This window comes from Coturnix japonica, chromosome 4 (assembly GCF_054131305.1).
Source record: "Coturnix japonica strain WE chromosome 4, WE-NBRP24, whole genome shotgun sequence".
In the NCBI taxonomy this organism is placed as follows: Eukaryota; Metazoa; Chordata; class Aves; order Galliformes; family Phasianidae; genus Coturnix; species Coturnix japonica.
In genome coordinates, this window is record NC_140666.1 from 27,864,143 (window position 1) to 27,885,679 (window position 21,537).

At 37.3% G+C, this 21,537-nt stretch overlaps 2 protein-coding genes across 5 annotated transcripts in view; one reads left to right on the forward strand and one right to left on the reverse strand.

Moving 5' to 3' along the window:
- The window catches only part of RXFP1 (relaxin family peptide receptor 1), a 42,389-nt gene extending 22,817 nt beyond the window's left edge, over positions 1-19,572 (forward strand). The window contains exons 3-18 of one of the 4 annotated variants that reach the window (XM_015860873.3): positions 3,743-3,847; positions 4,641-4,746; positions 5,753-5,824; positions 7,059-7,130; positions 8,264-8,335; positions 8,706-8,777; positions 9,755-9,829; positions 10,116-10,187; positions 10,881-10,952; positions 11,317-11,388; positions 12,788-12,859; positions 14,080-14,151; positions 14,394-14,623; positions 16,109-16,519; positions 16,969-17,187; positions 17,852-19,572. In XM_015860873.3, the coding sequence (XP_015716359.1) occupies positions 3,743-3,847; positions 4,641-4,746; positions 5,753-5,824; positions 7,059-7,130; positions 8,264-8,335; positions 8,706-8,777; positions 9,755-9,829; positions 10,116-10,187; positions 10,881-10,952; positions 11,317-11,388; positions 12,788-12,859; positions 14,080-14,151; positions 14,394-14,623; positions 16,109-16,519; positions 16,969-17,187; positions 17,852-18,153 (2,096 nt within the window). In that variant the 3' untranslated portion in view covers positions 18,154-19,572. Of the gene's footprint in view, positions 1-3,742; positions 3,848-4,640; positions 4,747-5,752; positions 5,825-7,058; positions 7,131-8,263; positions 8,336-8,705; positions 8,778-9,754; positions 9,830-10,115; positions 10,188-10,880; positions 10,953-11,316; positions 11,389-12,787; positions 12,860-14,079; positions 14,152-14,393; positions 14,624-16,108; positions 16,520-16,968; positions 17,188-17,851 lie in introns of those variants that run through there. The other 3 variants (XM_015860876.3, XM_015860875.3, XR_014945728.1) reach the window with 3 other exon arrangements.
- Positions 19,573-19,853: 281 nt separating this feature from the next.
- Positions 19,854-21,486, reverse strand: C4H4orf46 (chromosome 4 C4orf46 homolog). The gene is made up of 2 exons (XM_085546411.1): positions 21,295-21,486; positions 19,854-20,723 (listed from the first exon to the last, which is right to left on the reverse strand). Exons 1-2 carry the CDS (start codon positions 21,436-21,438, stop codon positions 20,568-20,570), a joined length of 300 nt encoding a protein of 99 aa, XP_085402537.1. The 5' UTR covers positions 21,439-21,486; the 3' UTR covers positions 19,854-20,567.
- Between the last annotated feature and the right edge of the window lie 51 nt (positions 21,487-21,537).

Sequence of the window (21,537 nt, forward strand, 5' to 3'; positions counted from 1 at the left end):
AATATGACGTTCTTGGTTTTGCCTCAGCATATTGCAGACAAGTCTGACAATTCTGTTTTTCAGATAATGAATGATATTTATACTTAGTCTAGTGTTTTCATGGCATGCAGTTTATTGACATAATGCTTAAAATGTGAGATTTAAACAGGTGAGACAACACTCAGCTTTGAGTCCTAGCCTATAAATTCTCTTTATAAAGTGAAAAGGAAACACTTGGAATTCAGCAGCATGTGTTCATAATGTGGCAGATATTGGGAAGATATTTATCTTTTGGAAACTGGAGCCTGCTTATCTCCTTAAATTTGCAGTGGTTTAATATGGGTATCTTAAATTCAAGGATAAGCTCATGTAAGCAGGAAATCTAGCTCATTCAGGAAAGTGTAAATTTCATTTGAATTGATTTAATGCCTTTTTGGGTTTTGTTGCTTTTTGGTTTGGTTTGGTTTTTTTGAGATAACATCATGACATATACATAGTCATATTTAAATTCATTAGCAGATACAGAAAAAGGGTCAGTGTACAGTAACACACATCTTGGTGTGGGGCAAATTGCCTTTGCTTTGACAAGTAAGTCAAATTTTCTTCACCTGGATATCCAAACTGGGCTGAGAAATTTACTCCCAGAATCAAATGTTTCAGGCACTGCAAGACTTCTCTCTGTAAAATCTCAGTGTGGGTTTGGACTTGCCATAAGTTATTGGAATGTATCAGCATATCCTCATACTGGAAAAGGGCAATTATGTGAATGTTTTAGTAAGACTTGCTCCTATATTATTGCTAAGAGAATACAGATTTTCCTTTTTGTACTAAAAGGTATTTTTGTGAAAATCCTGAAGTCATTTCTTACAGTGAGAGAAAATATATTTGAATAAATACTTCCACGAATTATGCCCATCCACAGCAAACGCAACATCGAGTGTCCCAGTGTCTCTTTAGAATGCAGCAGTGTTTGTGCAATTCACTGATATCATTTCTCTGCATAAAAACCTGAGAACACATAGTTGAGGGAACGAGAAAGTTTTATAGAAAGTGTTGCTTTTATAAGGTCTGTAAATTATATATATATTATATATGCATATATGTATATTATATTATATATATTATATGTGAGTTATATTTTTAATGAGCAAAGCAGATATTTTTCTTGGATTTGTCATTGAAATGATTATTTGACAAGATTAGCATACTCGTTCTCATTCCCATCAGAAATGGTAATTGACAACCTCTAGGAAAGAACAGCATGTTAATCTGCCTTCAAATAAGTCCAGCTTACAATTATTTAGTTCATTTCTCCCACACAGGGGAATATTCACTTACGCCCTGTTTTCTCAGATCTCCTTCTTACTGATGTACAGCCAACATAAACTATTTTAGAACTGGCTCAGGAAAAAGTAACTTTTCATCTGAGCTGTATTCCCTCAAAGGACAGATTTTGAATTTCAAGACCAGTACTATTACCAGTCATTTCTTAAACAGTTTGGAGAACCTCATCTCAACAGTAGTAAACAGGTCACAAACCTACCATATAAACCCTAAATAATTACAACGTGTTTTAGAGTTCTGGCATTTGGTGTTCCACTGAATGGTTGTACAAAATAGTTATTCATACAATGCATTCATCTGGGATTTGACAAAACAATTCACATAAAATAAGGACTGTTCCACACTTAGCACAAAACTTGGCCCAAACCAAATATTTTTCAATGTCAAAAAAAAAAAAAACACAACAAAGACATGGGGAAAAAAATGCTCTTTTTCTTTTTTTTAATGAACTTATACACTCTAGACAGCCGGAATGGTTCCAGTACAAAATAATCAGTCTTCGTTTTTCTCTTTTTTTTTTTTTTCCCTTTTCTCTTTTACGACCACTCAAAAATACACAGCTGTCTCTTGACTTCCTTGGAACCACTGGTGAACTTCCACTTCATAGTGAACTGCTCCCTCATTCCTTTTAGAGTAGGAGGCTCTGCTCGTGCTTTTTCTCTGCAAATATGAACTGCGGTGGTCACCTTTTGGAAATGCTTTGTCACATGGCAAAAGCATTTAAAAAAATACTGAAAAGTGGAATCAGATTTTATCCATCCACCCTTTAGCATCAGAAGCAGAGAAGTACAGACAAAAAAGAAATGATGCCTTAAATGTCTATCAGCTTACAAGAGGACTAGAATTTATGGCTTTCAACTATAAATTCAGCTAGCTGTCCAAGCAGACTCTAATTGTGGATTAGAAGTTCCATGTTTTGAGGCTGTATTCTTGGCTGCAAAGTATTTATTTGCCAAGATTATATTCTGAGAATAAACTCAGTTTTAATACACGTTCAAAAATCTCTATTTCACAATCCTCAGTGAAAGATTCCTCTTAAATCTTACCTCCACTGTATATGTGCTATTACTACTAGTTCCACCAGCCACCCAGTTGCTCGATCCAGTTTTGCGAATGGAAGAGTGAAATCCTTTTTAAAATTAAAACAAAAAGCAAAAAAAAAAACAAACCCAAAACCACACAGAAATGGTGATAGGGGCAAGTCCATTACAGCTCTAACTGCAGGACAGGAGGTCTATAATCACTTGCTGCTTGATAAAGGATCTGTTTTCCTCATATCATCGATTATGGATTACATATTTGAGGTTTGTAATGCAGTCCTAAAACTAAACTGCTGCTGAGTATTTAAAACAAGCAGAGCAATCTTTCTGCAGGTTTAGTCTCCCTTTGTTTTGTCCAAAATGAATTAAGCTGCTTCTGATAATCAGCTTAGTGATCCAACCTGGCAAAACTGCTAATGCTTCAGCAGACACCAGGTGCTCTCAAGGAAGTTAATGAAAAAAGTGCCTTCTCTGGGTGGTAAACTGTCAATCTTGCAGGTAGTATTTTAAACTGTCACTCTTGTGTGGTATTTTCAAGTCAAGTCTTTTTTTTTCCTCTTTATAAAGCAGTTCCTGGAGACAGAGATTTCTTATTGAATCAAATCTTTTCAATTTAAGCGTAACAAATATTCATTTGTTTAAATTAAGATTAAAGATAGTTTGCCTGAATTTCCTACTCATTTAAAATATCTGTTAATTAGAATGCACGGTGCAGCTTTTCAGCTTAAGCATCTCTCAGAAGAGCTCCATCTGCTGACACTCTGCAGCGAGCTTTAAGGAGATGCTTGTGAGGTAATTTCCCTGCATAGCTGAGGAAAATGCATTGTAATGTGATATGAGGAGTAAAATACCACTTCAGAATGGGAGAATTTACAAAAAATTTAACACATTTCACTTCTCCCTACCTATTTTTTGAGACAAAAGTTCTTGCTTGAACATTATAAAAAGTAATGGGAAAATGTCTATGAGGAACGGTATATAACTGGTATAACTATACTGTTACCATGCAAAATGAAGGAAGCAGTAATTAGTGTATTAGATAAATGCAACTAAGAGAGCAATATTAAAATCATCAGAGCCATCCTTGGGGATGTCGTGTAAATGTTTTTGACAGCAGTTATCATTACAAAATGATGTTTCTAATTGAGTTGCTTCAAGTATCAGAAGATATTCCTACTGAGCAACCTCAAAACTCAGCACACAGAAGTAATGACAAAGATATATTTAAACAAGGTCATTTGCTGTTCTATGAAATCTTCTAGAAAAAATCACGTTATTGAAACAAAGAACAAAGCAAAAAATGGATGCTGCTGAATTTAGTGAAGGTATTATTCTGATGTGAGAGCTGCTTGATGTTTTTGTTTGCTTGTTTTTGTTAGAAGACAACAATGGATGGTCTCAACAGTTTGACAAACATTATGCAAAGAGCGAATACGACAAAATGAAATCTCTGTACGCACTTCAGATCAAGACCCCAGAGTGCAGTAAGTTGTTATTTCCAGGAGTTGTCAATAATAAATAGTTAGCAAATGTGCTCATCAGAAGTAGAAATGTACTGCAGTTTCATTTGTAGTAAAATAGAATTAATGTCTCAGTGTACAAGTGCATTTAAGCTAATTTCAGTTGCAATAGGGGTGACTCATTTTCTATTAGAGGAGTGCTAAATGTTTGCCAATTAGGATGGCAATGTAAATGTTTAATTGAATACATGAATACAGCTGAAAAGATTGTGAAAGGCACATTTTTCAGAGTGAAATGAAGGCAACATTCCTTCAAATTCACTTATTTGCTCAACAAATATTTCTTGAACTCCACTCCCTGTTACACCTACAGTCATTTGTCCATTCATGCGGATTTTCTGAAGCTGTCTACTATGAGCACTAAGATTAAGCACGGAGATGGAACTTTGTTCATTCTGGTAAACGTGAAAGAAACAAATAATCTAAAATGTCACAAAAATCTGGAGAAAAAAAAAAAAAAAAGATTGCATGCCCTCTTCTTGTATCAAGCCTATAGCTCTGTTGTAAAAGCTCTTTCTCTGTGTCTGGGAGTTGAAATATTTTTTTTAATGTCCCTTTGTGTTTATTATTAGGGTATTCTTAGATTTATATGAATGGTGTAAAACTATAGTATTTGTTAATTTAAATTCCATTTGACACAGGCTGGTAGATCTGTCTTTGAGCTTCAGTGTTCTTTTATACTGTATTTCTTTCCTCTGCATCCCATCATAACGCACATCCAACCTTCCACCACAACCACTTCCATGCCTTCCTGCAGTGGTCGGTGCTGTACCAGCAGAATGTGTGTGCCGAGGGCTGGAGGTCTCCTGTGATGAGGCCAAACTTCGTGCTGTCCCTTTGGTCCCTTCAAACATAACCATGATGTGAGTAGAGCATGAAAGGGGTCTTGTGTTATGTTCAGGCTTGACAATCATTTCTACAGATGTTTCAGAACTACAGCTCTGTAACTATAACCAGTTGGCTCTGCTGGTGTTTTTGAAAGCATAGAGTCTCTCTGTTAACAAGTCTGCTAAGGTTTGAAGTACAGATTTTCACTGTGTACCACAGGAGAAAAGGAACTCAAAATCTCTGAATTAAGCAGTCATTCCATATTTGCAATACTGTGTTTGTCTTCCTTTCACTGTCTTTCAGTTCCCAATGAACAGACCTTTTTCTCATGTCGGCTATCTGATATGAGGAATGAATGAACAACAAGTTTCCAAAGGAAGCTTCTTGTCTCAAAGATGAAGAGTGTGTTCTTTTTTCAGAGGGAAAACTATTGTCTTTCCACTGACTGGGGTTCTACCAGTTCTTTGGAGTGCCCTGTGGCACATCTTTGTTCAACCCTATAGTGATATAGACCCCTTTCACAGGTCTACAGATGATGCTTTTGCTTGTACACGGTTAAAATTGATTCGTGCTGTTTGAATCACACTTTTTTAATCATCTGGACAAAGAGGATTGAAAGGATACTGTCTGTATGAAAAGAGGAAAATGGGAATAACAGCTGCTTACAAAATTACAACAATGTGTAAAATTATTTCTCTTTTTATGCCTTTTCACAGTCTCCATTAACTCAAACTCACTTCTAGCATAAACTCTACTTGAATTGGTTGATGCAAATGGATTTGATTCTGTTTAACTTTAAAAACAGGGTATGACGGTAAATAACACAGCTACATCTTTATAGTTAATAAGCAATGCAGAGGCAGTCCATATAACCTGACTCTACTGGAAAAAGCCAGTTATCACAGAAATTTCAGCCAAATCATTTGATTTACTGTGAAAATGCATTAGAATCTGTGAAATTGTTAGAATTGTGTGAAATAGGATAAATTCATCCTCGATATACCTACAGAGCAGATTTACTGTGTGCATTCATTCCTACAGGTCTCTTCAGAGGAATCTGCTAAGGAAACTTTATGCTGATGTTTTCAGAAAATACAAAGACCTTAAAAATCTGTAAGAGGGCATTTCAACTATTAAGATCTTTAAATATGCATTCTTTCTCTTTCTGTCTGGCACTCATACAATGCATAATGTGACAAGCATCAGCTTACACTTAAAATTCTCTTTTGTCTCACACTCCAGTACTCCACCAACCATATAACCTGTTTGGTTCAAATAATTAGATTGGCATCTCTTTTTTTTTTTTCCAAAGCTATAATTTCTGTGTATTTTTTTTACTATATTGATTGGTGTTTGTACCAGCAAAATGTTAAAATTTCATCTGAATGAAGTTAGATTTATAATGAATAGCAATATGCCAAAAAGAAGTGGAAGCTTGAATCCATTTGCTCAGCAAAATCAAAGTGTGAAGAGTTAAGCTTTCCACTGGAATGGGAGGCTTTCTCACATGGCATTCATTTTTACTTCTGAATGGCAGCTACCAATCTGCTGATGCTGTAGAATCATAGAAAGATTTGGGTTGGAAGGGACCTTTAAGATCATCCATCTCCAACCTCCTGCTAGAAGCCCAACTAGTCAAATTGTTATGGCAGTATAGCTATAACATATAACATATAAACACAGGGTGTGTGTTTATGCAGATACGGTTCAAAAATCGTAGGTTTAATGATTTTTGTTTGATATAGAGTTAGTTTCATTAGGGATTACAAGCAAAATTCTAAGACTGTATGTTCCTAGGAAAACTACTGGATGTCAACTTTTGTGGCTGCTGTTCTGTACTGCAGCACCATCTTGTGTTCACATTGTTAAGTACCATTGTCTTAAGGCCTTTAAAGATGCGTTTTCATTAAGAGTACAAACATACCTTCCTGTTTGTTGGTAATACTAACTTCACACATCTCTGAGTTGTATGTGTTTAGAAAGCACTTGAACAGTGAATGTCACAGACCCATTTTGTAAAAACTGGTGTTTTTGTCACTGTAGCTCAGTCCACAGGGCTTATCTATCAGGAGATTGAGCATAACCATTTCTTTGTTCATTGTAGGCAAACCAGATGTCCCATTAAACAAATTTTATATTTCTGCCAGTATTTTTTATTTCTTTTGAAACTTAGTTGTAGTCTCTGCAACACTAATTCTGACATGATAATTGTCAAATCTAGGATGTAAGAAAGTTTGACGGCCTCCTTTCCAGTTTAGCTGACAAACTGTAATTCTTTACTTACGCTTCCTTTGACTTTGCATGCTATGGAGAATTGATTTTTGATGGTTTTGTTCTATCTTCCTAGGTATCTCCAGAATAATAAAATCAGAGCTGTGTCCAAACACGCTTTCAAAGGTTTATACAACTTGACAAAATTGTAAGTACTGCTTTAAGAATATTCAAGAGAAGCTGGAGCAGCTCTGAGAATTGCTGCAGATATCACTCTCTTATTTGTTTCAGAGTTAGGAAATTACAGAATGGTTTATCTCCATGGTATGAATGAGAAAATAAAGATTGAGAGCTATCTGTGCTCTGTCTGTGTAAGTTTATCTGACAGGACAATACTGGAGTGGGCTCCATAAATCACTACTATTGCCCAAATATGCAGAATAGAAGGAGACAGTATGATGGTCAGAAATAATGGAAAAAGTAGTAAAACACAAGCAAGATCTTGCGCTGAGTTAGAGCTCTTTCACATGCTATTCTGGTTTATGGTAGTGAACACAAGCAGCCGGTATCAGTAATGGAAAGAACACTTTTTCTTTCTCTCCATTATTTTGCAGTACCTTTCTGTAAGGGAGTTCAGACTTCTAAGGAAAGAGTTAAGTGAAAGAGAAGATGCATAAATTCCATCATTCAGTTCAGTCTTTTGTCTCTGCAGTGCTTGTGAAGGGATTATTTTCTTTTTAATGTTGTACATCTTATATTTCCTTCACAACTGTGTTAGATTATCTGTTATTGCAGCTGCCTTTACTACTGTCCCAGATCTTTTATAGTGCTGCCCTTTGTTTCCCCACATTTCTTTTTCAATGGTTTGGGCATCTCCATTTATGACTGATAACCTTAGCAAAGACTAATGTGACCCCAGAAAACTCATGGAACTAATCACTCCATGTAATGAAACTGGAATGGGGCTCAAAAGTGTCATGGTGAAAGGGCTCAGCATGCTGTGTTTTCTTTCCTATAAGACAAAATATCTCATGTAATTGTTCAGAAAGTCCTTGCTATGGTGAATTCCACATTGCTCTGGCATTTCAATTAAAGACATATGCCTAAACATCTCCTGATGCCACAGAAAGCTGGTTTTCCTGGGGAGACAGAGGCTGGAATCACATACAAGTGTGTGTTTGCTTATAAGTGAGCTATTTTTCAAAAAGAAGAAAAAAATTTGCCACAGTCAAAAATAATAATGACAAAAAACTGCACCAGTTATCAAGGAAAAATTTTAAAAGACTTTTTTCATGCATCTTATGCATCTCATTTGTTTATCTTTTGTTGATCTTGATTCAGATACCTGAGTAACAACAAGATAACCAGCTTGAAGCCTCACGTATTTGAAGATCTCCATAAACTTGAATGGCTGTATGTTACTTTCTAATTGATATGTTTGTTTTCTCAAGGAGTAATTAAAGCAAGATAAAGGAAACATTTGGGCTGTTTAAACTTTTGTGCATAGCAGTACTTTTGTACCAGATAATATTTAAGGAACTCATGCTGCACTTTGTGGGGATAAAATCAAAAGCAATTACTTTTAGTTAAAAATATTTCTTAAAAATATTACGTTATTCTGAAAGAAAGTGAATATGAATACCCTGACCTACTATGCAGTAGAGTGCCAGTATCATTTAAGGAGTTTGAATGAGCATTTGAAGAATTGTTATCTTTTATCGTCTGTTTAATTTGAGACTATAGACAACTCTCAGTCTGACATGTGTTTTGCTATAATTTACAGGATAATTGAAAATAATAGGATAAATCGGATCTCTCCATCAACTTTTTATGGACTCAAATCACTTATTCTCCTGTAAGTATGGAATAAGAACCAAAAACATTACTTAAAAGAACAGAAAGGTCATATATAATGAATGTATTTATCTGTTTATAATGCCTGTGATTGCTCATCACACCATATTGTTTGCTGTTGTAGAAGAACTTCTATTTCAGATTCATCTCCACGCCATTAGGAGCCCATCCTTTCAGAAACAGATAAATTGCCCAACAGTAGTTACAAACTATCATGATCAATAGGAACGGAATTGCTTTTCCTGAAGCCATGACAGATTGGAGAGGATGTGTGAGGCCCTACACCTTGTAAAGTGAATCTACAACAAATACCCTGGGCAAGCACTAAACTCCCAAGAAAGTCTCCCAAGAAAGTCGAAAAATGCTTTTTCTTGCATGCCACAGTAGATTTGGGCATCAGTGGATATTTGTTATCTGGGAAAGTGTAGGAAGATAGATGGGGAAAGAAAAGTACAGACTTATGGCCCTGAGAGGAAGAAAATATGCCAGCTGCAGCAGTGGGTGCCACTTGCCCACCGGGAGGGTATGGGGAGCCAACAGTGCCGCACGGCTCCTGCTCTAACTTCCAAGACCCTGCCCATAACCTGCCCCTGGTCTCCAGCATCCCAGAGAGAAGCCTCCCTCCATCTCCCCTTCCCATGTGACTAAGAGAAATTACGTTATGACAGCACAGTCAAAATGCTCTCAATGACTTGCTATGTTTAAATTTAAAAGCTATGAAATGAACATTTTTCCTTTACCCAGTAACTAATATGATTAGGGAAAAAACAGTGTTTCACAGAATGCCACATGAGTTATATAGAATTTTAAGAAAACAGTGGTATCTCTAAAGCTGTGAGAAATGAATGAAGCTTTGAGTGCTTTCTGCCTTTTTTAAAAGCACAAAGATAAGAGATTTTTTTTTCCGTTATGTCATTTTTGGCAAATATAGCCAGCTATACTGTTTTGTCTTGTTTGGGTTTTGTTGTTGTTTTCTAGTGAGATGATGAATAATTCTCTTGCTCATTTGCCTGACAAACCTCTGTGCCAATATATGCCAAGACTGAACTGGCTGTAAGTATAACTTATTTTCCACTAGAAAAATATTTTCTTTTCTTTGTTATCGTACTTCTGTAGCACTTTTCATAATGGACAGTGGAATTATCTTACAGAAAGCCTGCTGGTTCACAGCAGGGTTGATGACCTGGAGTCATTAGTCAGGTGTGCAGAGAAATTAGATGTCTGGTTTCTGTTCTTTTTCATGCAGTGACAATGTTCTGTTAGAATCTTTCTTTAGTTACATTAGAATAACAGCCTGATTGCAATTAAATTATTTACATGTTTTGTTTTTGTATCCTAGAGACTTGGAAGGCAACCATATTCATCACTTAAGAAATGTCACTTTCATCTCCTGCAGCACTTTAACTGTATTGTAAGTAATAGGATATACTAGCTAGTGAGAATGAGCTGAAATTTTCCTGAATATTGTGGTTATTTAAATATAAATTTATATAAATATAAATACAGAATAACCATCAGAATAAAATCCAGATTGTTCAATCAAGGATTGAGTGCAGTAGCAGATGATATAGGGGTAGAGTTGCACAGCTATGAGACAGTGTCCAGAATATTGTTAGGTCCCAAGCCTTCTAGCCCAGTATATCATTCTCATGCTCTCAGCAGATTTATATTGATCTCCTATGGATAAAGGAAAGTTTGGAGTGAATAAAGACCATTAGAATGGCAGCCTAGCTAAATGAGCTTGCCAGAAGGAACAGTCTGAACATTCAAACTTCTCCCAATAATTAGTTTTGTTCCTGAAATAATCTTAAAATCTCAAAGCAATCAGTAGTTAATTGTGCCTTTCTTGTTATTCTGCAATACTTTTATATTTTAGTTGTTGGTAGGTACCAATACAGCTGAAAGAACATGCAATATATTCACGTGTGCATAGACAACAAAAGCTTTTTGTGCAATTGTGTAACCAGTGAGCTTATTAACTGAATTAGTGAGGCTGATTTCTGAAGATCCAGGTAAGAAAGAGCTTAAAAACCTTTTGAAAAGTTCTCTTCAAAACCAAGTAGACTTTGAGAAGCAGAAATATGTGTTTGCTTTCTCCTTCCAGGGTGATGAGGCAAAATAAAATCAGCTCTTTGAATGAAAACAGCTTTTCTTCTCTCCAAATGTTAGACGAGCTGTGAGTCCGTTTCTTCTCTTTCTTGTAAAACAAGTCATAAACTTCTTTGGTTTATTTTCCAAATATTGATTATCATAAATTAAAGGTATTTTACTTTCTTTTTGATGCAAATAAAATAATAATAAACTATGTATCTAATGATGTCTTTGAAATAACTAGACCAAGAGAAATCTGGTGTATTTAGCTTTCCATGTTATTTTAACAGCATTCTTTTATAGTCCAAGTGTCATGTAAACTATCTAACATGTAATATTCTATTTGTCAAATAGAATGAAACTGTGTGTCTTGAAATTACAAAACTCTTCAGCAGAATTGTTGAACCTACTGAGAACTTACTATATCCCACCTTTGGCTGTTTCTGCAGGGACTTGGCTAGCAATGAGATTGAATCGCTTCCTGCATATGTGTTTAAGGATCTAAAGGAGCTTTCACAACTGTAAGGATTCTTTATTATTATTGTTATTGTTGTTATTATTATTATTATTATTATTATTATTATTATTATTATTATTATACTTGACTGTACATTACTCATGTGATATACTTCCACTCATGAATGCCTAGAAAAAAAAAGAGCATCTCTGTTTGTATGAATCATTTAAGCTTTGCCTAAAAAACACTTCACTCAAAAGCAATTTCATATCATTAACCTTAATTTTATGTTTAGCATTTTGCCCAGAATAATTCCTGTACATTTTCATATCCAAAAAGAGAGCAAATTCAAATTCTATTTTTTTCTAGATCTTGTTGGTATATGCAAAATGACCTATGCTAGCTATATTAGGAGAACTTCATCATTTCAATGAGTTTTTAATGTGATGTTTTGTCTTTAAAAACTAAAAGGGTAAGATCTTCATAGAGATACCTTGTTATCAAGTGCTTTCTTCTAGTAAAAGAGATCCAGAATGGTATAAGATCTTATAAAACAATCAAACAAAAAAAGGCATTCTCTCTTTTCCATAACATGCATGGAAACATTCTCAAATGCTGAAAAGTCCTGGTCTTTCTCACATAATCTGGAAGATACTCTAGTTACAAAACTGAAGATCTCTCCAGAGCTCAGGCCAGCACTTTTAATCCTGCATCCTGCATTGATTTTAAACTAGGAAGACAGAGGGGCAGGGGAGCAGCCAGACTCCCCTGTGCATCAGTAGCTGTGTAAACACAATGTACCTTTTGAGAAAGCATTGATTTGTTGTTGCTGTTGTTGTACATTGCCATGAGCAGTGGTTTTACTGGAGGCTAATCCTCCTGCAAAGTCCCTGAGCTTACCCTTGCCATACAAAACTGAGATGATCTCTGTTTCTAGCCAGTACCCAGCATGTGCAGTACCTTATTTTTCTTCTTTTCCAGTGCACTTGAGAGCAATCGCAACACACCGGGGCAACCCAGTGTAACCAGCTGCAGATACTTAGTATCTAAACAAAAACATAAGGAAGAGTTACAGGGAGAAGAAATGAGAATTACATCTAGTAGCATTCTTACACAGAATGACAGTATCTAACAATGTCTTTTTACTTTCTGTTGCCTCTCTCTCTTTTTTAAATACACAGAAATTATTATGAAAAGATGGATTTTATCAACTAAAATACCAAACTAAACTTTGTTTCTAAATGTGTGCAGTTCAACTACATTCTTTTACTAAGTCAAAACATTCAAGCATCAGGTTGGGGTTACAGTTGTGCGTGTGAGTGTATGTGGCCATAGCATAGCTGTGAAGCATCCAGCTACTCTTTCCATTGGAAGAGTATTTAGCAAGCAGAGTTTTACTTTATCTTTGAACAGGCTGTAAAGAAGATGTATAATGTTACTTTAAGTCTCTGTTGTATTTACAGGAACCTTTCTTATAACCCAATCAAGAAAATACAAATAGACCAGTTTGATTTTCTAACCAAACTCAAATCCCTGTAAGTATCAAGTTTTTCTATTCAAACACTTCAGAACCCTTGTAAAGACTGAGTGATGTAGTGAGTAAGTGTGCAAGTTACAGGAACATAACTGTCTAAGCACAGAAAAAAATTATAAGATACCTCCTTAGCATTCAAGCTACTGCATATCCTTCATTCATTATTTAACATTCAAATAACTCATGCAACAGAATGATCAGGACTTCAGGTTAAAAAAGCTGATAAGCCTTGAGACAGATCTACACAAAATAGTATGTTTCAGCCCTCGGTCTGTAGAATATGCATTGCCTCTTTCTTAGCTTAAAATAGTAGGTATAGCTAAGGAAATCATGTCCAGGATGAATTCCAGGGCTCAACTAAAATTTATAGGTTTCTATATTTGGGGATTTATTCTTGTCTCATAGCAGAACTGCCCAAAACAAATAACCATTAAGACTGATACTTTTATCTTCTTTTGCCTAAATTTATGCAGAGGTCACAACAATTTTGCACTCCGGGCATTTAACTGTGGATTCAAACAAGGTTCTGCAGAAGGAAAACCAATTGTTTTCTCAGGTTGCAAATTTAAAGATATTAGACTAGAATATAGGAATTGACGTTCTGAAAGAGTAACCTGCGCAGTTACACTTTATTGGCCTAATACTGTAGGAAAAATTATAGTGCCATCTTCCATATATTAAAAAAAAATCAAATAAGAAATCTTATGTATTTGTCACCAGAAGTCCAACGTTTTCCCTAATATGCAGAATTCTGTGTACCAGCTTCCTTCTGCTCTTGACACAATAAAATACTGCATTCCTGCGGTGGTGTGTTTGCCCAGTAAAGCAATATGTGGAATAGAAAGCAGAATTTTAAAATGTCATTACTGGAACAAGTTGTTATTTTTTCAGGGATGATGAAAGAATGTTCATAGAGCAATACCTGGGAAGGGCAATCACTGATTGCACTGCTGAGAGCACCAAAACTGCCTTCTGTGTGATTCTTGAAAAATAGGAAGTTTAGAAAAATAAAGTGTGATTCATTTTGTTCCACTTCAGCTTTTACTTAGGGTTTCTATTCAAGTTTCAAAAGAATGACTGAGTAGACACAATTAATTTAATCTCTAATTTCATAATATGAATTCACAATTTCATCATATGAATGCAATATAAATGCTCAGCAAATTTGTCTTTCTTCTCCTGAGTTTCTATTGCATTTTATTGAGAATATATTGTTTACAGCAGCTTGGAGGGCATTGAAATTGCAAACATCCAGAGAAGAATGTTCATACCACTTAAAAACCTTTCCCACATGTAAGTAGATCATTATTCCAGCTTGTTTTCTTTGGTTGGAATTTCACAATTAGCAGATTACTGAATAATAAAAAAAAAAAACCAGTCTGAAAAGTGGCTTGCAAACATTTATCAAATTAGATAGTTTAAAATTCATTTTTCTTCTTTTGGGATATGATTTCTGAACATTTTACAAAGAGGTTTTGTATCCTGATGACAAAAATAAAGCCATATTTTTTTCTGTCTTTTTTCCTCATAACTAGATACTTCAAGAAGTTCCAGTACTGTGGATATGCCCCTCATGTGCGCAGCTGTAAGCCTAATACTGATGGGATTTCATCACTGGAGAACCTTTTAGCTAGCATTATACAGAGAGTGTTTGTCTGGGTTGTATCTGCTATCACTTGCTTTGGAAATATTTTTGTTATCTGTATGAGGCCTTACATCAGATCGGAAAATAAGCTCCACGCCATCTCAATTATGTCTCTCTGCTGTGAGTATTCATTTCATGCATGAAAGTAGAAGAATCTTGTTTTAATCTCCTCATAGTGTGTACAGTATTTGTTATTACAATATGGTGACACATTTCCAGCATTAGATTTACTGAACCTTACGCTCTTGTGAATGGCAATACAAAATGCTCTATCTTACATATGAGGAAGACTTGTTGGATGCTACCTTTGTTCTACAGCAAAAAAAAGTTCATGAATTGCAAAGGTTTCATGATTTTAGTGCTGTAGATATTGTGCCAATTTCTCGATTTCTTTCAACAAGAAAAAAAAATTGATTTTTTTCAAAGGCCCATACACCTAAATTTTGGTATGCGTGTTTGAATAAATAGCAAATTGCATGTGTAAACACTATTCACAGCATTACAGAACAGCTTGGGTCGAAAGGGACCTCAAAGCCCTCCTAGCCTCAACCCCTGCTGTGGGCTGGTTACCCCCCACCAGCTCAGCTGCCCAAGGACCCACCCAGCCTTGAGTTCCTTCAGGAATCAGGCACCCACAGCAATATCTGGGCAGCAATGCCAGGGCCTCACTGTTCCCTGAGTAAAGGATTTCCTCTTATTAAATCATAGAGTCACAGAATCACAAGGTTAGAAAGGACCTACAAGATCATCTAGTCCAATTGTCCTTCTATCACCATTACTACCTAAGCTACTAAATCATATCTGGATATTGTCTGAATGAGGACCTCTGAGATATGGTTTAGTGGTTTGTTGTAGCTACAGTAATGGGAGGATGGTTGAACTAGATGAAGTAGAGAAAAAGTTTTTCCTTATGTCTATTCTGAACCTCCTCTGGCACAACTTGTGACCTATTTATTACCTGGAAGAGGCCAACCTCCTCTTGTCACTATCAGGACACGTAAAGGATCCTGGTAGTGTAGAGATCCGCAATACAAACTCTCATTCTAATGCTCCAAAAGGAGCTCAGTGAATGTCACAGAAGTCCCTCTAGCATTACCCTAGGCATGCACAGGAGCTTCCCTCTGCCTTCTGCCTTTCCCTACTAAGCTAATCGGGAGGAATAACACTGTTGTTTGTGTCTGCTGACTGCTTTCGTGTCTTAGTAGAAGCCTGTGCATATCAGCTTTGAATTATTGTAAGATGGACAAATCAAAACTAAGCTTTTAGTCCAACTCAAAAAAGATTTGAAAGCATATTTCTATAAATTGAAGCAAGCTTGAAAGCTAATTTTACTCAAGATTCAATATATTAACTCTGAAAATAACTATGAAACATAGACTGTTAATTCAGCTCTGTTACTCCTTTTTGTCAGTTCTTCTTTGAACTATGTGGCCTTCATTATAATTCACAGTATCATTCCAACTCTAACATTGATTTTATAACTATGTATTAGCTGACTTAAAAATGTGTACTAATGTGTGCATGTCTGTTTTTCAATAGACATATACACAAAGAGAATGGGAAATTCAGATGTGTAAATAATGATGTTAAGCACTGTGCCCACAGGTGCTGACTGTCTGATGGGAATATATTTATTTGTGATTGGAGCTTTTGATCTTAAATATCGTGGAGAATACAACAAGCACGCTCAGTTGTGGATGGACAGTATTCATTGTCAATTGGTGGGATCGCTGGCTATTCTGTCTACAGAGGTGTCAGTCTTACTGTTGACTTACCTGACTTTGGAGAAATACATCTGCATAGTTTATCCTTTTAGGTGTTTGAAGCCCAGAAAATGCAGGACAATTTCCATTTTAGTTCTTATCTGGATAATTGGGTTTGTTGTTGCTTTTATTCCACTGAGCAATAAGGAATTTTTCAGGAACTACTATGGCACCAATGGCGTCTGTTTCCCTCTTCACTCAGAGCAATCAGAAAGTTCAGGAAGTCAGATTTATTCTGTTGTCATTTTTTTAGGTAAGTTGCCTTTCTTCCTGATACATGATTAGAGCCTTCATTATATACAATAATGGAGCTGATTTTCAAATAGATTTGACAGCTTTGTTGGAATGTTCACATTTCACACAGACCTCTTCCAATCTATTTTATTATACTAGTTTGATACTTAAGTATCTTAAAATGTATGAAGGGCTCAGAAGTTGGAAAGAAGGTAGGATCACTGAGTTCCTGAAGAAATAGACTGTTGTCAGAGAAACAAAAAATTGTGCTGTTTGGCTCCAATAGCAAACATTTGTGAGGTGATGATAATTTAATTACTGGAGTAGAGATTCCATGTTTGATTGAAGAATTATATGGGATTGGCACTTTAGAGCAAGGGGTTTTTCTTCATTATCCAACTTGCAAACAAGTGATGCAGAATTGCCGGTCTGCTTTTAAGAAGTAACTAATTTAAACTTTTTCAACAGGTGTAAACTTGGCAGCTTTTCTCATCATTGTCTTTTCCTATGGAAGTATGTTCTACAGTGTTCACCAAACAGCTATTATGGCTACAGAAATTCGGAATCATATTAAAAAGGAGATGACGCTTGCCAAACGTTTTTTTTTCATTGTGTTTACTGATGCACTTTGTTGGATACCCATTTTTATTTTGAAACTCCTTTCTTTACTGCAAGTAGAAATACCAGGTATGTTCGCCCTTTGCACTGCTGTTTTGACTGTGTATGAAAATAGTTTATTGTTTAGAAGAGCAATTTAGAAGAACTGAATGTATTTGTATGGGAAATTGTTAATCACAGCCTGAACCTCTGATTAATCAGCTGAGGCAAGTGTTGGTCAGCTGTGAGAGCACAGGTGAGAGTAATTTAGCTGTGCTCCAGGAAGGGGTGGAGCTTGACTCCACCTCCTCTAGACCTCATTTAAGTGCTGACCACCACTAAGGCTGCATCTCTTGGAGACTGCTCCTCTGTGGAGATTGCTTCAGTGTTTTCCAGCCGGATCGAAGGCTTCCATACTGGTGAGTTTTTCCTATAGATAACCTTTTGGATATTTATCACCATCCTTCTTGTATTACCATTTTCATATTATTTTCACCTTACAGTTTTGAATTATATCACTATAATGAACTATATGCTTATTTATCTTCATAGATGCACACACAAGTTGTCTCAGATTACAGAAGTTTTAAATCTCGTTTCTTTTCTGAGGGGGATGCACTGCAATAGGTTTTGAAATATGCATCTGCTTGTTTCCAAAACTGTAGATAATGTTAGAGGCGTCAATAGGAGTGCGTTCATAATGCAGCAAAATCATAATGCCCACTACAGCTTTCTCTCTTTTTGTCTCCCCAAGGTACCATAACATCTTGGGTAGTGATTTTTATCTTGCCAATAAACAGTGCTCTGAATCCTCTTCTCTACACTCTGACAACACGACCCTTCAAAGAAATGATTCACCAGTTTTGGTACAACTACAGGCAAAGAAGATCCAAGAGAAGCAAAGGCAGTCAGAAAGCTTATGGCCCATCCTTCATTTGGGTAGAGATGTGGCCAACGCATGAAATCACACCAAAGCTAACTAAGCCTATGCTTTGTACAGACTCCTCTGATGCCTCTGTCACTACACAGTCAACAAGACTAAATTCATACACGTAAATATGTTTGGAATCTTCACAGCGACATCTGCACTGTTAGCTTCACACCTGTGGAGTTGCTGCTTTCCAACAATAACAAGGGAGGGAGGTATGATGCCTGGACTCCTGTGCACCAGAACTTTAAGCAGGAAGAAGCATAGTGTGGCTGCTTGCAGGTAGAGCCAATATATGAAGTATTATTTCCACCTTGCGACACTTCCTACTATTTTGATACCTCATTCTAGTTCAGAATGAGAAGTCAAGCTCTTCTTTTTTTTTCCTCCAACAAGCCAGGAGTATGGGGGGAAAAATAAAAAAATAAATGAAGTGACATTTAAAACATCTCATATTGAAATCAGAATGTTCCAAAATTATCTATATTTGGGGGGGAGGAAAAGGCTATTTTCAATAAACTTTTTATAATTAAAAGAAAAAAGACATTTCAACAGCTGTTTTCTTTTTCAGAGTCAACTGGTTCCATCTTTAAAAACAAACTCCTCTCAGAATTTCTGAGTGGCAGACTTTTTAGGCAGCTCTTAAAAGCTTTAGGGAATAGCACTAAGAAAATGCTTTCATAACTAGATGAATTTATTATATTTTTCAAGGTCAAAAAGGTGGAAACATTATTCTGTTTCACCCATACAACTGCTCTAATTCAAGAAAAAGAATCAGATTTTTTTGGTTTAAATGCGTTTCTCAACGGTGTGTCCTCCAGCTGTTAACTACAGGAAATCTCTCCCTTCAGAAGACTTAGGAAGGCCAAACTGAGTACCCCATTATCCCAATGCTGTTCTTTTCCTCACCATTTCGTTATGAGCTATATAGCTCCCAACACCTTATGCACTTCAACAGCCTTTAACTATCTCTGTATACTGAATAACAGGAGAGTGCCAAATAGATGACTGTCAGTCTTAAGTGTTATCACATGTACATTTCAATCTCCTTGAATACCTGAATAGATGTATTTATGGCTAAAAAAAAAAAAAAAGGAACACCACAGTTCAACACTTTTTAGGCTGCACTTTTCTTCCCTATGTTAGAACAGCACAATAATTTTATCCATCTGCAACAAACCTCTGTACCCCAGAAAAAAGGTGTAAGGATAGATGTAGAGGCAGTTCGTTTGCATACACAACCTAAGATCTCTTCCCTTAAGAATTACTATGATTTTGTTCTTTTAGTACCACATTCACAGCCCAATGGCCTGGTAGCCCAAGAAGGTAAAATAAATTCTTTTGTATTGGTGTTTTGAAGCTTTTTAAAATGAAGTTAAAAGATATTTCTGATGTTTGCACTTAACTTCTTAATAATGTAAGAAGTAGAATTAATGTTAGTGTGACTCACACTTCAGTTGTTTACAGAACTTTGGATTATCTTGAAATCAAAAGTTCAGTATCTACTGTACGTTCAATCAAAATAAAATATTGTCCATTGAACAAAATGACTTCTGTTCCAAGTTGTTTAGCAGCATTTTGAGTTACTGGAAATAAAATGAAGAAAAAAAGCAGCTGTGTGGAATCCTGCAATGTAGATTACCTTTAACCCGGCCTCAGAACTCAATTTGAGAGGGCTCGAGTAATCTAAGGCTCGTTCAGAAAGCTGCTTCCCTGCTTTCAATAGGATGTCTGTCCTTTTCAATATTCCTCATTTCCTCTTAAGTTGACTTTAAATATACCTCAATGTCATCTTCATTTCTATGAGTAATTCAAGAATATCCATCAGTTCAAAATTTGCTATAAGAACTTTATTGCTTTGGTAACAAAACTACAGCTTCTCTTTAAAATAGCCTTACCAAGGAAAATTTGGCTGATTTGGAATACAGCTACATTCCGCTGCATCTTCCTCTTGTATTTTAGTATTTCCCACCTTACAGCTGTGGTAAAGGCACAACAGTTTCAGTATAGATACTCATTACAGAAAAGTGATCTTCCAGACCAAAAGGCTTTGTTAACAGCACTAAACTAATTAACTAGTAACTGCTTAAGGCAAGACATAAAACAGCATCAAGTACAATAAAAGTTCTTCCCCGAGATGGGAGAATACACTTCACAGGTTCTGTCCTAACCGATGGAAGCTTTTTCTTGTGCTTCACAACAGTTCAGCCCAACAGTAAACACTGCTGAGATGTGTGGACCACTATTAGGCACTTTAGTACAATAGAAAATAGTGTAAAATTGTTGACAGTAATAAAACTTCTTATAAAACAAAAATGCAGCCTCACAGAAATATATCACAATATTGCTTAAAATAATAACATCTGGGACAGGGGCATTAACCAAAGCTTGTAAATAAGCCACAATCTGCCACATGATCCCATCCTTTCCATAATGAAAGAGCATATGCAGAAGAAGGCTGGAGTCTGTGCAGTGTCTGCAAGTTCTCATGAAGACATCCAGCAATCAGGCACCTTGAAAGGGCTGCAAACCCCACGGCGTCTCACTCGCTGGGCTTCAGGGAGTCGTAGCCCTCCTTGAGCAGGCCCCGCCACGTCCGCAGGCATCGCGCGTTCTCGGAGCATCGGGCCGCCAGCGCCTCCACCTGCGCCGACACGGCGCTGGTCGCCTGCAGGACGCGGCTCAGCGAGAAGGCGGCCTGAGGGCAGCGACACAAACAGACAGGTAGAAACACGAGCCCGGGCGGTCCCACATCCCACAGAATCACAGAATGACCCGGGTTGGAAGAGACCTCAAGGATCATGTAGTTCCAACCCCCCTGCCTGGCAGGGCCACCAAACATACACCTTTACTAGATCAGGTTGCCCAGGGCCCCGTCCAACCTGGTCTTGAACACCTCCAAGGACGGGGCATCCACAACCTCCCTGGGCAGCCTGCTCCAGGGCCTAACCACTCTCCTAGTAAAGAACTTCCCCCTAACATCCAACCTAAATCTTCCCTCTTTTAACTTAAAACCATTTCCCCTAGTCCTGCTATTATCAGCCTTTTCAAAGAGTTTACTCCCTTCCTGGGTGTAAGTTCCTTTCAGGTATTGAAAGGCTGCAATGAGGTCACCTCGCAACCTTCTCCAGGCTGAACAAACCCAACTCCCTCAGCCTGTCCTCATAGGGGAGGTGCTCCAGCGCCCTGATCATCTTTGTGGCCCTCCTCTGGACCCTTTCCAAAATCTCCATGTCCCACCTCCTCCCGCCCGCTCGGCGTTCACTCACGTCGCCGATCTGCATCTCCACCTCCTCCAACTGCGGGACTCCGGCCGGCGCCGCTCCCTCGCTACCGCTGCGGTCCCGCCGAGGCGCGGTGCCGTGCGATGTCCCGCTGCCCCGCTCACCGCTCGGCGGGGCCGCCTCAGCCATCGCCCGCGCTACGAGCCGCACCGCCCCGATCCCGGCCTGCCCCGCGACAGCCGCGGCACGTCGGGAGCGGTAGTTCGCCTCCAGGGGCGGGGCCAGCGT

What these genes read in the sequence shown, in the direction of transcription:
- C4H4orf46 (XM_085546411.1), bottom strand. Translation starts at nt 21,438, where the DNA reads ATGGCTGAGGCGGCCCCGCCGAGCGGTGAGCGGGGCAGCGGGACATCG. An exon ending in TGGAGATGCAGATCGGCGAC is followed by an intron (nt 20,724 to 21,294) that starts GTGAGTGAACGC and finishes CGCTGCCCTCAG; the next exon opens with GCCGCCTTCTCGCTGAGCCG.